The sequence below is a fragment of the Pinus tabuliformis genome, chromosome 2_1 (assembly GCF_031772625.1).
Source record: "Pinus tabuliformis cultivar Carrire ecotype Pingquan chromosome 2_1, CPIR1, whole genome shotgun sequence".
In the NCBI taxonomy this organism is placed as follows: domain Eukaryota; kingdom Viridiplantae; phylum Streptophyta; class Pinopsida; order Pinales; family Pinaceae; genus Pinus; species Pinus tabuliformis.
In genome coordinates, this window is record NC_142299.1 from 465,450,040 (window position 1) to 465,467,207 (window position 17,168).

Here is a 17,168-nt window from a genome sequence, read left to right on the forward strand (position 1 = left end):
TTCTATCATTAATAGTGATTTCCCTCATACCGGGACTCCTCTTCAGTGAAAGTCCATGAAGAGTAGGGGACACTCACTAAGGTGACAATGGGTTTTTGTCCCATTGTTGTCATTTGGTCTAGTAGTTGTCCCTTAGGTACCCCTCCTAGATTGTGTGGCAACAGGTACAAGCTAGTAAGAGAATGATTTAGAGTGTTATGAGCCATTGTATATTACACCAATGATCACCATGGGTCATGACCCACATTCAAAAAGCAATATCGTCATATGTGAACAAGAACACAATGTATAATACTGTTGATGCATCAACATTAGCAGAGGATCATAGGCCAAAAGAACACTTGGCCAATATAAGAGGCCAAGTTGCTTATGCATGACCCCATTAGAGGAGATTGGACAGATTAGATTGGAATTGCAAAATCAGTTTGTGAAATTTGAAGAAGACAAGTCTAGGCAAAAGTAGATAGTTGTAGCATGTTTTTCAGACTCAGTCTAGGCCCTAGGGGCCATTTAGAACTTTGTTGATTAATAATTTTGTGTTTTGTTGTTGATATGTATTGCTCTCGGTGTAATTTTGAATTTTTTTTGATATATTCACCCTTACATGGTATATGCATGAGCAGACGTTGCATATTTTGTCTCTAATGTTTTGGAATCTTTAAAATATGTTTTATAATTAAAATCTAAGTATTTTGTGTATTTTTTAGTAAACCGAGTCATTGAAATCAGATCGGTCTAACTCACAATCCGATTCTGAGTTGACCCTCGACCTAATTTGAGTTCGAATTCAAGTTTAAAAATTATGGTGTTAATAGGGACAATGAAATGGTTCCTACCATTGGTATTTAATGCCTTAAATCTACTAAGGGCTATTAAAAATACAGAAAAGTATAGACTGAATTAAAAATATGAATCTTATGACTCATCTGCATTGACATGTCTTCTGCATGTGGTATAGTTTGCCTTGTTGGTCAGCTGTCTTGGAAATGGTCAACAGCATAATTGCTGCATAACCTCTCCATAAATTTTTCTATATGGAATTCAATGCCTGAATCTTGATTAAGCGGCATATTTTCAATATAACTGTTACAGTTGTCCTTCTGACCTTTAGTGCCATTTATTTTCTCATTATACTTTTCCTCTGCTGTGTTTGTCAAATAGTTTCTGAAACAGAGACAAGCAAGTCTGCAATTTTGGATGAGGAGGCATCACTTCTGAAGGCAAGTTTTCATCTTTCATCTTGTTTCTCTTCTTTATTTAGATGAAAAGTGTGAAAGACTTTCTAAGTTACAAAATGTGTCTTGTGCTCTGCTGTTATTGATTGGTCACTGGTGAGTTTGCCAAGCAATAAAAGCTTTTGCATGCGGAAGTTTTAATAAGTTCTTTAATGCAGAAGAAGGCAGAAGAAATTTTGTCTGACTTGAAAGGAACATGCTTATTTTTTGTAGGTGAGTGTTTGGAATGCATATTGATTCTCTTGATTTAGGTAGCAGTCATGGATAAATATATTCATGAGATCAGAATGAAAGAGTTGACTCTAAAGCATCTAAGCTGATCATGTATCTGTGATACTGTTTCAGTTGTGGGGCTGACAAATATATTTCTTTCAGGAATGGCAGGTGGTGTGAAAACCACTGTTGGAAGGACTTTATCAGAAGTCCTAGGGTATTACTTTTTTGACAGGTATGTTTAAAAACGAGGTATTATTTGTCATGCCTGGCACCCTCCAATAACTTGATAGCTTGTGTTCCTCACCTTCTTGTGAGCAGTGAGGAGCTGTTAGAGCAGGCAGCTGGAGGGGCATCTGCTGCTCATAAGTTTAGAAAGGAAGATGTGGAGGGGTTTAGAGATTCAGAGGTGAATGGCATTTAACCATGCTTCCTTGCTTTTGAGATCACCTACTTAAGAATGAATGGAATCTGTTTCGAATGCAAAAAATCCCATTGTAATGTTCATTTAGTCTTATGGTAAGGAAGATCCGTAGTTATTTATCAATGAATGAAAGATGATGTACTTGTTTCAGGTAGTTAAACAATAACTCGTGAAGACAATTATATAACACAATGATATAATTGGTAATCATTTTTATGAATGTCAATGATAAAACAACTTCGCAGAGTGAGGTATTACGACAATTATCTTCTATGGGTCGTCTAGTGGTTTCGACTGGAGATGGCGCTGTAGTACGACCAGAAAATCTGTGAGTATATCTATTTGATTTGTTGACAAGAATATGCATCTTATGCATGTCAGCTTGCTTCATCTTCTAATAATCATTTTTTAATCTAAATCGTTTTTCATATGAAGCCTTGTTTTTGTATTGCAAATTTACAAGGGGCTATATGAGACATGGGATTACCATATGGCTGGATGTGCCTTTGGAGGCATTGGCAAAACAAATTGTAGAAGAGGAAGCTGAAATGCAAAGTCATTCAGGCCAAACAACTGCTGAATCTTATTCTCAGGTCTTGTTACTTCTTTTATATTGCACTGGGACATTTTTCTTTCTCCAGCTTTTGTTCTGACATGTTCATGTAGCAGCAAGAGAAATGGATTTCTATACTTTCATGTTTTTAGAGTTTGCTTCCATCCTTGTTCTGCCTCACCACAATTGACCCTGTAGCTGAGCAACCTCCAAAGATATCCTATTCATTGTGTAATATCCCCAAATTTATAAACTATAGAGAAGGCATCACAATTTTGGTAAATTTTGGACTTGACAATAATTTTGGCATTAGCATCAGATTTTGGGTTATAAACTTAGGAGAAAAGGTAAATATTTGATTTTTGGTGGGTTATGGGGGCCACCCACAAGGCATACACACTCCCTTTAGGCTGCATGCAATTGTGGAGAGAGGAAAAAGGAGGGAAACACACTAGTGGAGTGTGGGGCCCACATGGGAGGAGGAGAGCAGAAGTATATATAAGAGGTGAGAACCAACATTTGGGGCTTTTTGTAAATTGAACTTCTGAACAATAGTTTGCTTGAGCTGTTTAGCCAAGTCAAGAGAAGTGCTGCTGCACCAGAGATTTCCGGGCGGGAATGTCACCTCTTCCTTTGATGGAATTCGAGTGCCACCCTAACAAAGTTTCTCATTTCACTTATAGAGCCATTCTAGAGCTGAACCGAGTGGTACACTCAACCTGTCTAGTTGCAGGTGGATGTTGTTGAAGAAATTCGAGCTCTTGGGGAGATAACTGTGGTGGGAGTGAAGTTCCGGGCATTTGAGAATGTTTGGCCTCATCTTTAGCAGGAGATTTGGGGCGATTGCAGGGCAGGACTCTCAGCCAATTTCATAGGTCAAATTTGTGCTTCTGGGGCCTGCAGAGGGGTCTCATTGGTAGTTTCCATAGAGGTAGAGAGGCCAGCAAATTTGTGGAGTTCCGGGCTGGAGAAACAAGGGCTTAGGAGAAGGAAAAATTGCTTGAGGATTTGGGTGAGCTGAGGAGTAATTTTGGAGGAGTTCTTACAACATATTTCTGGCAGTGTGTGTACAGGTGGAGAGATAGGGCATACACACTGATTTTTGTGGGTTTTCTGGGCGGCTGGTCTGGGGCAGATTCCTTTCTGGGTTTCGCTGAGCTAATTGAGGAGAGGCACCAACTGCAACTTCAGGAGGTTCTGTGCACAGGAGAAGCATATATCACCATTTCCTTTCAGCAACAGGAGTAGAAATTACTGGGTTTGCACAAAGCTTTAGTTGGGCTGATATTCCAGCACTTGGGCAATGATTTCTCAACCTAGGATTCCAGGTTCCTCTTTCCCTCACTATATTGTACTTATATTCAGTTCAACTCAGATATATGTGTATCTGAGATTTATGTGTGTTTGCAAATTTTGGTTGTTGTTCATGAGTATGCCTTTTTTGTTATTCACTATTTATTTCCTATTAGGAATATTACAAATTGATTGACAAGATGTATAAATAAAGGGCCAAGGGACACCACTCGTGTAATATCCCTTCCAATAAAAATCTGTTAAGAGCCATTCTCAATTTTTGCAAATTTTGGATGGAGAAAATTTTTGGGTACAAACTTTGGAAAAGTGGGTGGAAATTAATTAATTTAATTTTGTGTGGTAGAGGAAGTTCCAAACCTTAAACAAAGGGAAGATTAATCACATAGTGGGATGTGGAGGCCACCCCATGAGGAAATATGCACTCCTTGAGGAATTGGATTGGAGGGAAGAGGGAAGAAGCAAGGAGGTCGAATTGTGGAGCCCACAAGGAGAGAAGAGGAGCAACAACTATAAATAGGAGAAGTGGCCTCCATTTTTGGATCTTTTGACAATCTAACCTTTGAACACAAGTTTTCTTGATTGTTTAGCCAAGTAAACCAATGTTGTTTAGCACAAGGAATTCCCAAGCGGGAATTCCACCTCTACCTTTGGTGGACTTCGAGTGCCACCCTAGGGGAGCATTGCTATATATTTGAGGCTGCACTAGAGGGATTCTATAGGTGAAAATGAGCTATTATGGAGCAGACTGGGCATAGGAAAGGACCACACACTTGTGGGAGGAGAGAGCTACAAATTAGAGATTGTTGTGGGGAAATTAGAGGCCATTTCCTGAGTATTTGGCACCATATTTGCAGGTGAGGTATAGGCTGATTTGGTGGCAGCACTCCAGGATGAAATTCTTTTCCTGGGCATGTGTAGAAGTGGCTGACTGGGGTCTACGCAGTCACTTTAGGAGCAACATTTGTTGTGAAGGATGGACCGGAGTTGGGGGTGAGTTGTGCTATGGGACATAAGGGGAATTATTGGAGGGATTGATCAGCTATTTTTGGTGGGCATTTGCAGAAAAACTCTGGGTGGTGCAATTTTCCTAGCTATGGGAGGAGCTCACTCCATTTTGGTGTAAATTTGGAAGGTTGGAACTAGGCCCAAAGCTTTCTGGGTTTTTATGGGTATTTGGAGGAGAGGTCCCTGTTAAATTTGCAGAATTTTTCGAGTAATATTAAGGCTCAAAATCCCATTTTATTCAGTAGTGCGTTTTATTTCTCCGCTGATAGTTTGCACCAATTTGTGGGTTTTCCGGTGTGAAAGATTGGGACCAATTCCTTTCTGGTTCTTGTGGGGAAAATTAAGAGGAGGCTACAACAATGATTTCAGACCATTCCAGGCATTCAATGGGAGATTCGAGCTATCCTCTAGCAGCAACAACAATTAATTTCCAGTTTTAGTGCAGAGGTCATTTGGGATCGAAGTTTCTACTCATTAGAGGCATCTATCTCACCTGGGTTTGCTTCAACTCACTTATGCAAGCCCAGGTGCACTTATTCCTTGCTATTGTGCACCAATATATTCCGAAGTTTAATAAAATGGCTCAGTTGTTATTCTGAAATTGTGTTGGGTGTTTGTGCCTTGTGTTGTTCTATAATTTCTCTGCTAGTGAACCAAGAATATTACCATTTAGGAATATTACAGTGGTATCAGAGCATGATCTTGGCCAATTGTGGGGAGGCTAGCAAGATCATGGAGGAGTTGATGAGTCAAAGCCAACAATTGGTGAGGCAGAACCAACAGATCTTAGAGGGGATGCAAAAAATGATACATAACCAGCGGAGAACCCAAGCAAACGCACACACACCCCAACTGTACAACACCCATACGTATGGCCAATCTGGCCATCCTACCATGCCTCATTTCTTAGATGAACAAGAGGAGGAGAAGTATGGTTTTGGGGTTGGATCATAAGGTACAGGAGGGTAGCTAGAGGGTGAGTCCAAGAGGCAATTTTGTTGGTGGAGACCCGGTTTTAGACATCAAGAGCTTGAGGAGGAGACCAAGGGTATGCAGGGTCATGACGAGCACATAGATACACCCAATTTGACAGAGGAGCTACCCTTGTGGGAGTTTCCTTTGGTAGCTCCAATTGACACGTTGGTGGAGACAGTTGAGCACACATCCATGGGACCTCCCATTGATTAGGTGTCAGTAAGCATAGAGGTACCCAGAGCTGTGACAGAGTTCTCAGACGACTGCTACCTATAGCAGCAAGGAGAGCACCTTGAGGAGCATGAGCTAGATGAGGATGTCTTGCTTGAGGAGCTACCTATGGTGGGAAAACCACGACTCTTGTTGAGCCCATGATGGAGGAGGATGGGCAATCATCTTTTGGGCCTGTCATCGACGGGGAGCAGATAGATACGCAAGCAACTAGCAGAGTTGTAGTACTTCCAGTCAGTAGCTCTCTTCAGGCTTACATAGAGGGGGTCTACAGTATTGTTAGGTTACCTCTGCATGTTGGAGGGAGAGTGGTTGATTTACCTAGACAGATCGTATATTGTGTGACCACGACAGCGAGACGAGACAACATGAGTTGCGCAGGGCGCATCACTCGCAGGGTGGAGTTGTTACATATTTTGGTGTTCTTGCAGTCGATTGCTTGCATCGGGTTGGATGGCGAGATGTATTGAGCTTTTACCAGATTGAGCGGGTTAGTGTTGGGATGTATCCATTACCATAGTTCGGTAGGGGTTGTGGGCTACCAGAGGGGCTCAAGGGCCAGACTGTTTTTGGGATCTAGGTGGGATTCTCCTGTTGAGAATTCAATAAGGCAATGAATATGTTAATTCTCTTAACTTGATAACTGTTTCAGTTACCTTTTACTTATTAGCTTTGTTTGTTATTATTCCAATGTGCAATACATGAAACAACTACCAAAGCAATAAGAACAATGACACAGTATATAGGCTGCAAGCTAGGGCCAAAACCCCTCCTCTTGAGGGGAAAAGTCGTAAATCTCTTCTTATCTTTTATATCTTTCAATTGACGAATACCATGACCTAGAGACTCAGACAAATACCCTCCAAGTTCAAGCTTACCATGGCCTCTTGCTGCAATATCTTCGACCTCTTAGTAGATCCGAAATTCTGCTCCCCAGTAACGGCTGCAATTGCTGTTGCTTCTCTTGGAGACTTCAGTCTCCCTCTAATAGCCTTCCCCTTGACTTCACTTGCCTTGACTTGAGTCCTAGGGTAAGATGCCCTAAGAGACCTTCGCTTGCCTTCCCTTCTCTTTTGCTTCCAAAATCGAACCACAAAAGATTCCAACATAGAAACCCTAACTTCGATCTTCCCCTAAGAGATAGATAAGACCCAAAACACTTAGAATTCTTCGACTTCCTCTTCTTCACACTTCCTTCTTCGACTTCTCCTTCTTTTGCTTCTTCGCATAAGAGATGAGTGAGATGATCCAAATGGAGGACGAGTTCCTCTCTATATATAGGCTTCTTCAAGGGTGGACGTGGTGTTGATTTGGGGTAGCACCGGATGTGCTCTAGGCCTCAAATTTTGCAGGGATGCTTGGGCACATGCATTCCGAAGAACCCAAAAACCGTTTTGGGAAACTCCGCCCAGAGATGATTTTATTAAAATAATTAATATTTTTAATGGAATTCCTAAGTCTAAACATAGGAAAATTAAAATATTAATCGTTATTAATCTAATTATGGGTGTAACTTTTAGAAATAGATGAAGATCAAGTCAAAACGTTGTGAGCCTTTGATTAGGAGCTAATATAGGCCGTTGGTTGTCCAATAGGAAGATATAAGAAGGGGCTTGAGGGTCATTTGGAAAATACACCGAGAGATCAAGAATGGATTTTCTGAAGTGAGAAGTTGTTAAGTTATGGTATGTTCTATGCTTAGAGTAGTTTATTTCTTTTTATTATTATTATCCACAGATTAGCAATCACATGTACAGTAAGTAAAGTGCAGATAGAACATTAAACAATCAACAGAAAACAAGCCAAGACACAAGACACCAGATGTGGCGGCTAGCCAGGGACAAACCCCAATATGGGGAAACCCTTTGATCAAATATTCTTTTATCTTCAATAATTCAACAGAGAGAAATAGTACAAAAATCTGATTTATATCAGCAGCAGCAAACCCTAGATCAACGACATTAGCATCAGCGGCATCAACATCACCAGCATCACCGGCGTCAGTATCATCGCCATCATCGGCATCACTGGCATCACCGACATTAGCATCATCGGCATCACCGGCATCATTGTCATCGACATCATCGACATCATCGACATCAGTATCATCGACATCACCGACATCAGTATCATCGGTATCATCGACATCATCGGATTTCCAAGGAGAGTCAGCTTCACCTACTGTGCAGTTCTGAGAGAGTTTGATGGTCAATGTGGGTCAAGCTTCCGATCTACAGTTGCAGCCCTAAATTCTGTGTCCTTCCTTCCACACGTGTGAGAGAAGAGTCCCTTTCTGTGCAGTAGGAGAAGAGCCTCTTTTCTGCGTAGGAGAGAGAGAGATGAGATGTGCATGTCCAAATGAGGAAAAGACCCCCTGTATTTATATACAAAATGTTGATGATGAATAGATGCGTTTGTTGGGCTTTTGAGCCTACATGAGTTGCTGGTCAGCTTGATAATTCATATCTCCATAAATACTTATCGGAATCAGATGATCTTTCGATCAATCCTACACCTCTCGACGAGAGGAATCTAGGAAAAATATTATCAACCATGAATAAGGTGACCCACATGGAGTTTGGCCCTAGTTGCCAATTTTAACACTCCCTCTCAACTAGGGAGAACTCCATCTGCAATTCGTCTGTCGGTCGCTACTATACATCCATCAAATGCATTGCCCTGTACAACTTGACCCCTGCTCTGCTCTGCTCTATCTTGCCTACTCTGCTCTGTTCTGTTCTGCCCTGTTCTGCTTTGCTCTGTCTGCTCTGCTCTGCTTTGTCCGAATTATGAAGAAGAAGAAATGATTGAGGATGTATCATATTGACTCAAAGTTAGTCTCAGAGTGTGTACCACTGGTCTCAGACTAGTCCTCAACTGACCCGAAGTCAGTGTCATAGTGGGTACAACTCCTACCACTGGTCCCAAACCAGTATCATCTTCCACTGACTCAAAGTCAGTTTCAAAGTGTGTACCACTGGTCCCAGACCAGTCCTCAACCGACCCGAATTCAGTGTCATAGTGGGTACAACTCCTACCACTGGTCCCAGACTAGTATCATTGATCCCAGATCAATAAGGGTCATCCTAGCATAGAGAGTACGGTAGATACATCGATGCATCCATCGGTACTACTATGGTCCCTATCCTCATTTCCCTGCTCATTGATCAGATGAGAGGTACTTCCCATGAGTCCCAGACTGCATGGGTAGGATGCCTTGATAGGAGAACTAATCATCTTGTCCATAGGAGAGCGAATCATCCTGTCTAGTGGTTGCCACAGAGAACTAATCATCATGGCCCACAGGAGAACGAATCATCCTGTTCCACAATCCCCATGGAGAACACATCATCTAGGCCTCACAGGAGAACTAATCATCCTGCTACACAATCGTCATGGAGAACACATCATCCAGACCTCACAGGAGAACTAATCATCCTGCAACACAATCGTCATGGAGAACACATCATCTAGACCTCACAGGAGAACTGATAATCCTGCAGCCTGCTACACAATTGTCATGGAGAACACATCATCCAGACGTCACAGGAAAACTAATCAACCTGCTACATAGTCGTCATGGAGAACACGTCATCCAGACCTCACAGGAGAACTAATCATCTTGCTACACAATCGTCATGGAGAACTGTTAAGTTATGGTATGTTCTATGCTTATAACAGTTTACTTCTTTTTCTTATTATATTCCACCGATTAGCAATCACATGTACATAAAGTAAAGTGCAGATAGAACATTAAACGATCGACAGAAAACAAGCCAAGACAAGAGACACAAGATGTGGCGGCTAGCCAGGGACAAACCCCACAATGTGTGGGGAAACCCTTTGATCAAATCTTCTTTTATCTTCAATAATTCAGCAGAGAGAAATAGTACAATAAATCTAATTCATATCAGCAGTAGCAAACCCTAGATCAGCAGCATCAGCGTTAGCGACTTCATTATCAAACTAGGGCAGACGATATCTCACAAACCGACCGTCGGATTGACTTCATTCCACCACCAAAAGTTTCGGCTTCCAGAGGAGGTTCAGATGAACCTACAACGCAGTTCAGATGAGGAGATCTTCTAGGTCACGCAAGTCAATCTTTACTTCTGCAGTTGCAGCTTCAGTTTCAGCAGTTTCCGACTTCAAACTAGGGCAATCGATATCTTGCAAACTGTTCATCGGATTGACTTCATTCCACCACCAAAAGTTGCGGCTTTCAGAGGAGGTTCAGATGAACCTACAACGCAGTTCCAAAGAGGAGATCTTCTAGGCCACGCAAGTCAATCTTTGCTTCTGCAGTTGTAGCTTCAAATTCAACAGCTTCCGGCTTCACATGTGTGAGAGAGAGACCCATTTCAGCGCAGTAGAGAAGAGACTCATATCTGCGCAGTAGAGAGAGAGAGATGTGATGAGATGAGTGAGCTCAAATGAAGAAAAGTCCTCTTATATTTATACACAACGTTGGTGGGTGAATAGATGCGACTGTTGGGCTTCTGAGCCTACATGAGTTGTAGGTCGGCTTGATAATAATTCCATAATCAAAATAAATTCATATCTCCGTGAATACTTATCGAAATCGGATGATCTTTATATCAATCCTACACCTCTCGACGAGAGGAATCTAATAAAATATTATCAGCCATGAATAAGATGACCCACATGAAGTTTTTCCCTGGTTGCCAATTTTAACACTCCCTCTCAACCATGGAGAACTTCATCTGCAATCTGTCTATCGGTCGTTACTATTCATCCATCAAATGCACTGCCCTGTACAGCCTGACCCTTGCCCTGCTCTGCTCTATTCTGCCTGTTTTGCTTTGTCTTGTTCTGCCCTGCACTGATCTGTACTATTTTGCTCTGTTTTGCTCTGCTCTTGCATTGTTCTGTTCTGCTCTGCTTTTGTCCGAATTATGAAGAAGAAGAAATGATCGAGGATGTATCATACTGACTCAAAGTCAGTCTCAAAGTATGTACCACTGGTCCCAGACCAGTCTCAACCAACCCAAAGTCAGCGTCATAGTGAGTACAACTCCAATGGTCCCAGACCAATATCATCCTCCACTGACTCAAAGTCAGTCTCAGAGTATGTACCACTGATCTCAGACCAGTCTCAACCGACCCGAAGTCAGTGTGATAGTATGGTACAACTCCTACCACTGGTTCCAGACCAGTATCATTGATCCTAGATCAATGGAGGTCATCCTAGCATAGGGAGTACGGTAGTTACAACGATGCGTCCATCGGTACTACTATGGTCCCTAACTTCATTTCCCTGCTCATTGATCAGATGAGAGGTACTTCCCATGAGTCCTAAACTGCATGGGTAGGATGCCTCGACAGGAGAACTAATCAATCCTGTCCTCACAGGAGAACACATCAATCCTGCTACAATTGCCATGGAGAACACATCAATCCAGGCCTCACAGGAGAACACATCAATCCTGCTACAATTGCCATGGAGAACACATCAATCCAGGCCTCACAAGAGAACACATCAATCCTGCTACAATCGCCATGGAGAACACATCAATCCAGGCTGCCATGGAGAACTCATCAATCCAGGCCTCACAGGAGAACTAATCATCCTGCTACACAGGAGAGCGAATCATCCTGTTCCACAAGAGAGCGAATCATCTTGTCCCACAAGAGAGCGAATCATCTTGTTCCAGTGTGCACCACCAGGGGAGGGTGAGTCACCCTGTGGTCATATGTTGCTCCAGTAGGAACCGCAAGCCCTTAGAGCTCCCATAGCTCAATGTATGCAACATGCAGGACCCTTGTACAAAGGTTTCTTGCCGACTCCAAGTCGTTTGGGAAAATCACAGATTAGATCTTTCCTCGGGGCTTTGACAAGGTGTATCAACCTGTACATCATCTTAATGCGATGGAGCCTCCTTGCTCATCGACTACCATATCCCAGATGATGTCTATCTGCTGGAGCAATTGACGAATACGGGATTCCTCAATAATCGAATCCCACCTCTGGTTGGTACAGAGAATCATAGTGGTATCCAATGTAAATCCAAACATCTCACTAAAGAGCTTTTGCAATCGGACTACCTCACACGAGGTTATGCTAGCAACAATATATCCTGCTTCGGTGGTGCTCAAAGCCACCGACTTTTGCTTCCTGCTCATCCAGGATATCGAAGCAGATCCCAAGGTGAAACAGCACCCAGAAGTGCTCTTACGGTCCACCACACTGCCTGCCCAATCAACATCAGTATATCCAAGTAGTCTCACATCTCCGGCAGTGTATCTTAATCCATGAGAGATTATGTCCTGAAGACATCTCAGAAGATTCTTGGCATCAATCCAGTGAGGCTCAACCAAATATGAGCTCACAATACTAATTGCAAAACATATGTTCGGACGGAGGTTCACCAAGAACATCAATGCGAATGAGTTTTTGAAACTCAGAGGCATTTCCCAAGTCTGGTCCAACATCACTACCATATAACTTCTAAAAGTTAAGATCCTCGAGGTAGTCACAGGCTTGCAGTCCATCATACCGAATCTTTCCAATATATTTACCACATATTTTCCTTGAGATAGGAAAATTTCCCTTGGCTTCTGCCACACTTCAAGTCCTTGGTCCTTCATTTCAAATTCAAAAGCCATCTCCCTCTAACATTTGTGAATGAGAGGGTTTGCACCTGTTAGAAATAGGTCATCCACATACAACACCAGTATGAGAGGCTTGTCATCTTCAACCTTAAAGTAAAGGTTAGGATCAGCTTCACTCCTAGTGAATCCCAGCTTCATCAAGTAGCTATCGATCCTCTCATACCATGCTCGGGGTGCTTGCTTCAGCCCATAGAGAGCCTTCTTCAACCTGCATACATGAGATTTTCAATCATAAATCTCAAATCCTTCAGGTTGCTCCACATAGACCTCTTCTTTGATAGAACCATGCAAGAACTCAGTCTTAACATCCATCTGATGTAGGTTCCATTCTTGTGAAGCCACAAGGGCTATGATCGAGCGGATGGTCGTATATCTGGCAACAGGTGCCAATTGTCTTGTCCAGGGTCTGGGAACTACTTCCCAGACATCATTCTCCATAATAGACTCATATTCTATGGTCATAGCATCCTTCCATAGTTAATGCTTGATGACATCTGAGAATGATGAAGGTTCATTTTGTATGATCGTGCTCATGATGGTCAGGTATCCCTGATACCTGTTAAGTTTCTTACTTTAACGGAAGGTTCCTCAGGGTGCAGCATGTCCTTTAGCATCATCAAGTATCCCCCTAAGCCATGAAGGCCTCTTCCTAGAAGAGGAAGGCTCATGTGGATGAGAATCTATCAGATCCATGGGTTCTTCTACATCAGGTATTGATTGATCATCCTTTTCTTTCGGTTCCCTGGTGTTGGCTTCTTGAGAGCTCCTCAAAGTCGAAAGATTGTTCACCTTGCGGTGAACTTTTCTTTAGGAGTCTTGGAACCCAATGCTTGATGAGGGCATCAATTTTGTACATATACGACGGTGATTGTAGTTTCAGCCCATAGAAACATCAGAAGCCTTTGATCATGTAGCATGGCCCAGACAACTTCCATCATCGTGCGGTTCTTCCTTCCCACCACACCATTCTGCTCAGGAGTATGTGGTGTAGTAGTCTCCCTCTTAATGCCAACCTCAGGTATGCCTGAGTGAACCAATTGTAATATATCAGAGGTCTAGCTTTGGCTTGAGGGGAATGGTCCCCTTTTGAGCTTTCCTTCAGCATATCCTGGACATACACCTTCATTCTCTATTCAGAATTCGGGCATCCCTATCACCATTTGTCTTACACAGAGTATAGCTTTATAATGAAGGGGGGAAAACCTCTAATGCCAAAGTTCGGACTGAAGAGATGTGTCATAAGACATGACACCTAGCAGACTTCCATCGACCTGATATAATGAATCAACACTAAACCCAAGAGTAAAGGCATCTTTAACATTATTTTTCCATATACATACCTTGCCATCGCTGAAGGTTACCTTGTGGCCTTTGTCTTCCATTGCCAAGATGGACACTAGGTTCCTTTTGAGGTCAGGTGCATTTAATACATCTGGACTTTCTAGCCTTCTTGAATGGTTTTCCTCTTCCTTGAAACGCAGCTCTCCTTTTACCTTTGCTGTTGAATTTGTCATTCCTTTGATTTGCCATCAGAGGGATTTTGATCATCGTCCCTTGCATAGTGACCTGCTTTATCGCAGATCGTCCTTTTCTTCCACCCTTAGGTCCAGCCTTTCCTTTTGATTTAGTCCCAGAATTATTTCATTCGGATGGTAATCCTCCAAGAGTCGTGAGTGCCATTTCCCAATCTATTGTAGATTTCCTTGGAGGTGTCTAGTTCAGAGATGTAGGCCACCAAGTGCTAGTCGATAGAGTCCCGGATGATCTTCTATTTTGACTTCTTCGATTTTCCATTTGTTCCATGCAGCAGCGGATGCATTTGATGGAGGCTCAACAATATTGCCTCTTACATGGTCCAGCACTCCTGGATCTTCTAGGGTTAGATCGATAGACATTTTCCATGCGTGATAGTCATCCTTCTTATGAAGCTTGCCTTCGGCAGAGTGTTGAGGACCCCATAGTTCTTTTAGGATAGCCTCGCCAATCTTCTCTTCGGTGATTGCTCTTGCTCTTGCTCGGGCTTTGTCTTCACCTCAGCTCTGATACCATGTTAAGTTATGGTATGTTCTATGCTTATAACAGTTTACTTCTTTTTCTTATTATATTCCACCGATTAGCAATCACATGTACATAAAGTAAAGTGCAGATAGAACATTAAACGATCGACAGAAAACAAGCCAAGACAAGAGACACAAGATGTGGTGGCTAGCCAGGGACAAACCCCACAATGTGTGGGGAAACCCTTTGATCAAATCTTCCTTTATCTTCAATAATTCAGCAGAGAGAAATAGTAGAATAAATCTAATTCATATCAGCAATAGCAAACCCTAGATCAGCAGCATCAGCGTTAGCGACTTCATTATCAAACTAGGGCAGACGATATCTCACAAACCGACCGTCGGATTGACTTCATTCCACCACCAAAAGTTTTGGCTTCCAGAGGAGGTTCAGATGAACCTACAACGCAGTTCAGATGAGGAGATCTTCTAGGCCACGCAAGTCGATCTTTACTTCTGCAGTTGCAGCTTCAGTTTCAGCAGTTTCTGACTTCAAACTAGGGCAGTGGATATCTTGCAAACCGTTCATCGGATTGACTTCATTCCACCACCAAAAGTTGCGGTTTTCAGAGGAGGTTCAAATGAACCTACAACGCAGTTCCAAAGAGGAGATCTTCTAGGCCACGCAAGTCAATCTTTGCTTCTGCAGTTGTAGCTTCAAATTCAACAGCTTCCGGCTTCACATGTGTGAGAGAGAGAGACCCATTTCAGCGCAGTAGAGAAGAGACTCATATTTGCGCAGTAGAGAGAGAGAGATGTGATGAGATGAGTGAGCTCAAATGAGGAAAAGTCCTCTTATATTTATACACAACGTTGGTGGGTGAATAGATGCGACTGTTGGGCTTCTGAGCCTACATGAGTTGTAGGTCGACTTGATAATAATTCCATAATCAAAATAAATTCATATCTCCGTGAATACTTATCGGAATTGGATGATCTTTATATCAATCCTACACCTCTCGACGAGAGGAATCTAATAAAATATTATCAACCATGAATAAGATGATCCACATGAAGTTTTTCCCTGGTTGCCAATTTTAACAAGAACACATCATCCAGACCACACAGGAGAACTAATCATCTTGCTACACAATCATCATGGAGAACACATCATCCAGACCTCACAGGAGAACTAATCATCCTGCTACACAATCGTCATGGAGAACACATCATCCAGACTTCACAGGAGAACTAATCATCCTGCTACATAGTCGCCACGGGGTGTCACAGGGAAAGTTTTGATTCTTTTACCCTGTACACGTACACCACCAGGGGATGGTGAGTAACCCTGTGGTCATATGTTGCTCCAAGAAGTACCCCCGCTCCCCCCCCCGAAGCTCCAAGAGCTCCATACATCATACAGGACCCTCATCAGAGGGTTTTTGAATGACACCAAGTCGTTCTCGGAAAGTCAAAAATTTGACCTTTCGTAGGGGATTTGTCAGAATGTCAGTGACTTGTTCATCTGTACCGATATGTTGGAGCCTTGTAGCTCCTCGCTGCACCATATCTCAAATATTGTGGTACCTGATATCGATATGCTTGGAGCGATCATGAAATACGGGATTTTCTGATAAACGAATCCCACGCTGGTTATCACACAACATCACAATGGTATCCAATGTAAATCCAAACAGCTCACTGAAGAGCTTTCGTAACCAGACTGCCTCACATGTGGCCATGCTAGCAACAATATACTCTGCCTCGGCGGTGCTCAAAGCCACCAACTTCTGCTTCCTGCTCATCCAGGATATTGAAGCAGATCCCAAGGAGAAATAGCACCTGGAAGTGCTCTTACGATCCACCACACTGCCTGCCGAATCAGCATCAGTGTATCCAAGTAGTTTCACATCTCCGGCAGTGTATCTTAACCCGTATGTAATTGTGCCATGAAGATATCTTAACAGATTCTTGGCACCAATCCAACGTATGTGGTGAGGTTCAACCATATGTTGACTGCGAAGCATATATCTGGATGGGAGTTCACTAAGAACATTAATGCTCCGACGAGTTGACAATACTTGGTGGCATTTCATAAACAGGTCCAGTAGCACTACTGCTTAACTTCTTAAAGTCAAGCTCCATCGATGTAGTTGCAGGCTTGCAGTCCACCATACCGAATCTTTCCAATATCTTCACCACATATTTTCCTTGAGATAGGAAAATTTCCCTTGGCTTCTGCCAGACTTCAAGTCCTAGGAAATAGTGCATCAGTCCTAGGTCCTTCATTTCAAATTTAGAAGCCAACTCCCTCTTACATTTGTGAATGAGAGGGTCTGCACGTGTTAGAAAAAGGTCATCAACATATAGCACTAGTATGAGAGGTTTGTCATCTTCAACCTTATACTAAAGGCTGGGATCGACTTCACTCCTAGTGAATCCTAGCTTTATCAAATAGCTATCGATCCTCTCATACCATGTTCGGGGTGCTTGCTTCAGCCCATAGAGGGCCTTCTACAACCTGCACACATGAGATTTTCTATCATAAATCTCATATCCTTCGGGTTGCTCCACATAGACCTCTTCTT

The 17,168-nt window shown here is 42.6% G+C and overlaps 1 protein-coding gene across 2 annotated transcripts in view; it reads left to right on the top strand.

Moving 5' to 3' along the window:
• The window catches only part of LOC149200939 (shikimate kinase 3, chloroplastic-like), a 302,762-nt gene that overhangs the window by 126,702 nt on the left and 158,892 nt on the right, over positions 1 to 17,168 (top strand). For both annotated transcript variants that reach the window (XM_089402826.1, XM_089402825.1), the window contains exons 2-7: positions 1,162 to 1,220; positions 1,394 to 1,448; positions 1,611 to 1,683; positions 1,770 to 1,857; positions 2,118 to 2,200; positions 2,336 to 2,465. In XM_089402826.1, coding sequence (XP_089258952.1) covers positions 1,162 to 1,220; positions 1,394 to 1,448; positions 1,611 to 1,683; positions 1,770 to 1,857; positions 2,118 to 2,200; positions 2,336 to 2,465 — 488 coding nt within the window. The remainder of the gene's footprint in view (positions 1 to 1,161; positions 1,221 to 1,393; positions 1,449 to 1,610; positions 1,684 to 1,769; positions 1,858 to 2,117; positions 2,201 to 2,335; positions 2,466 to 17,168) is intronic.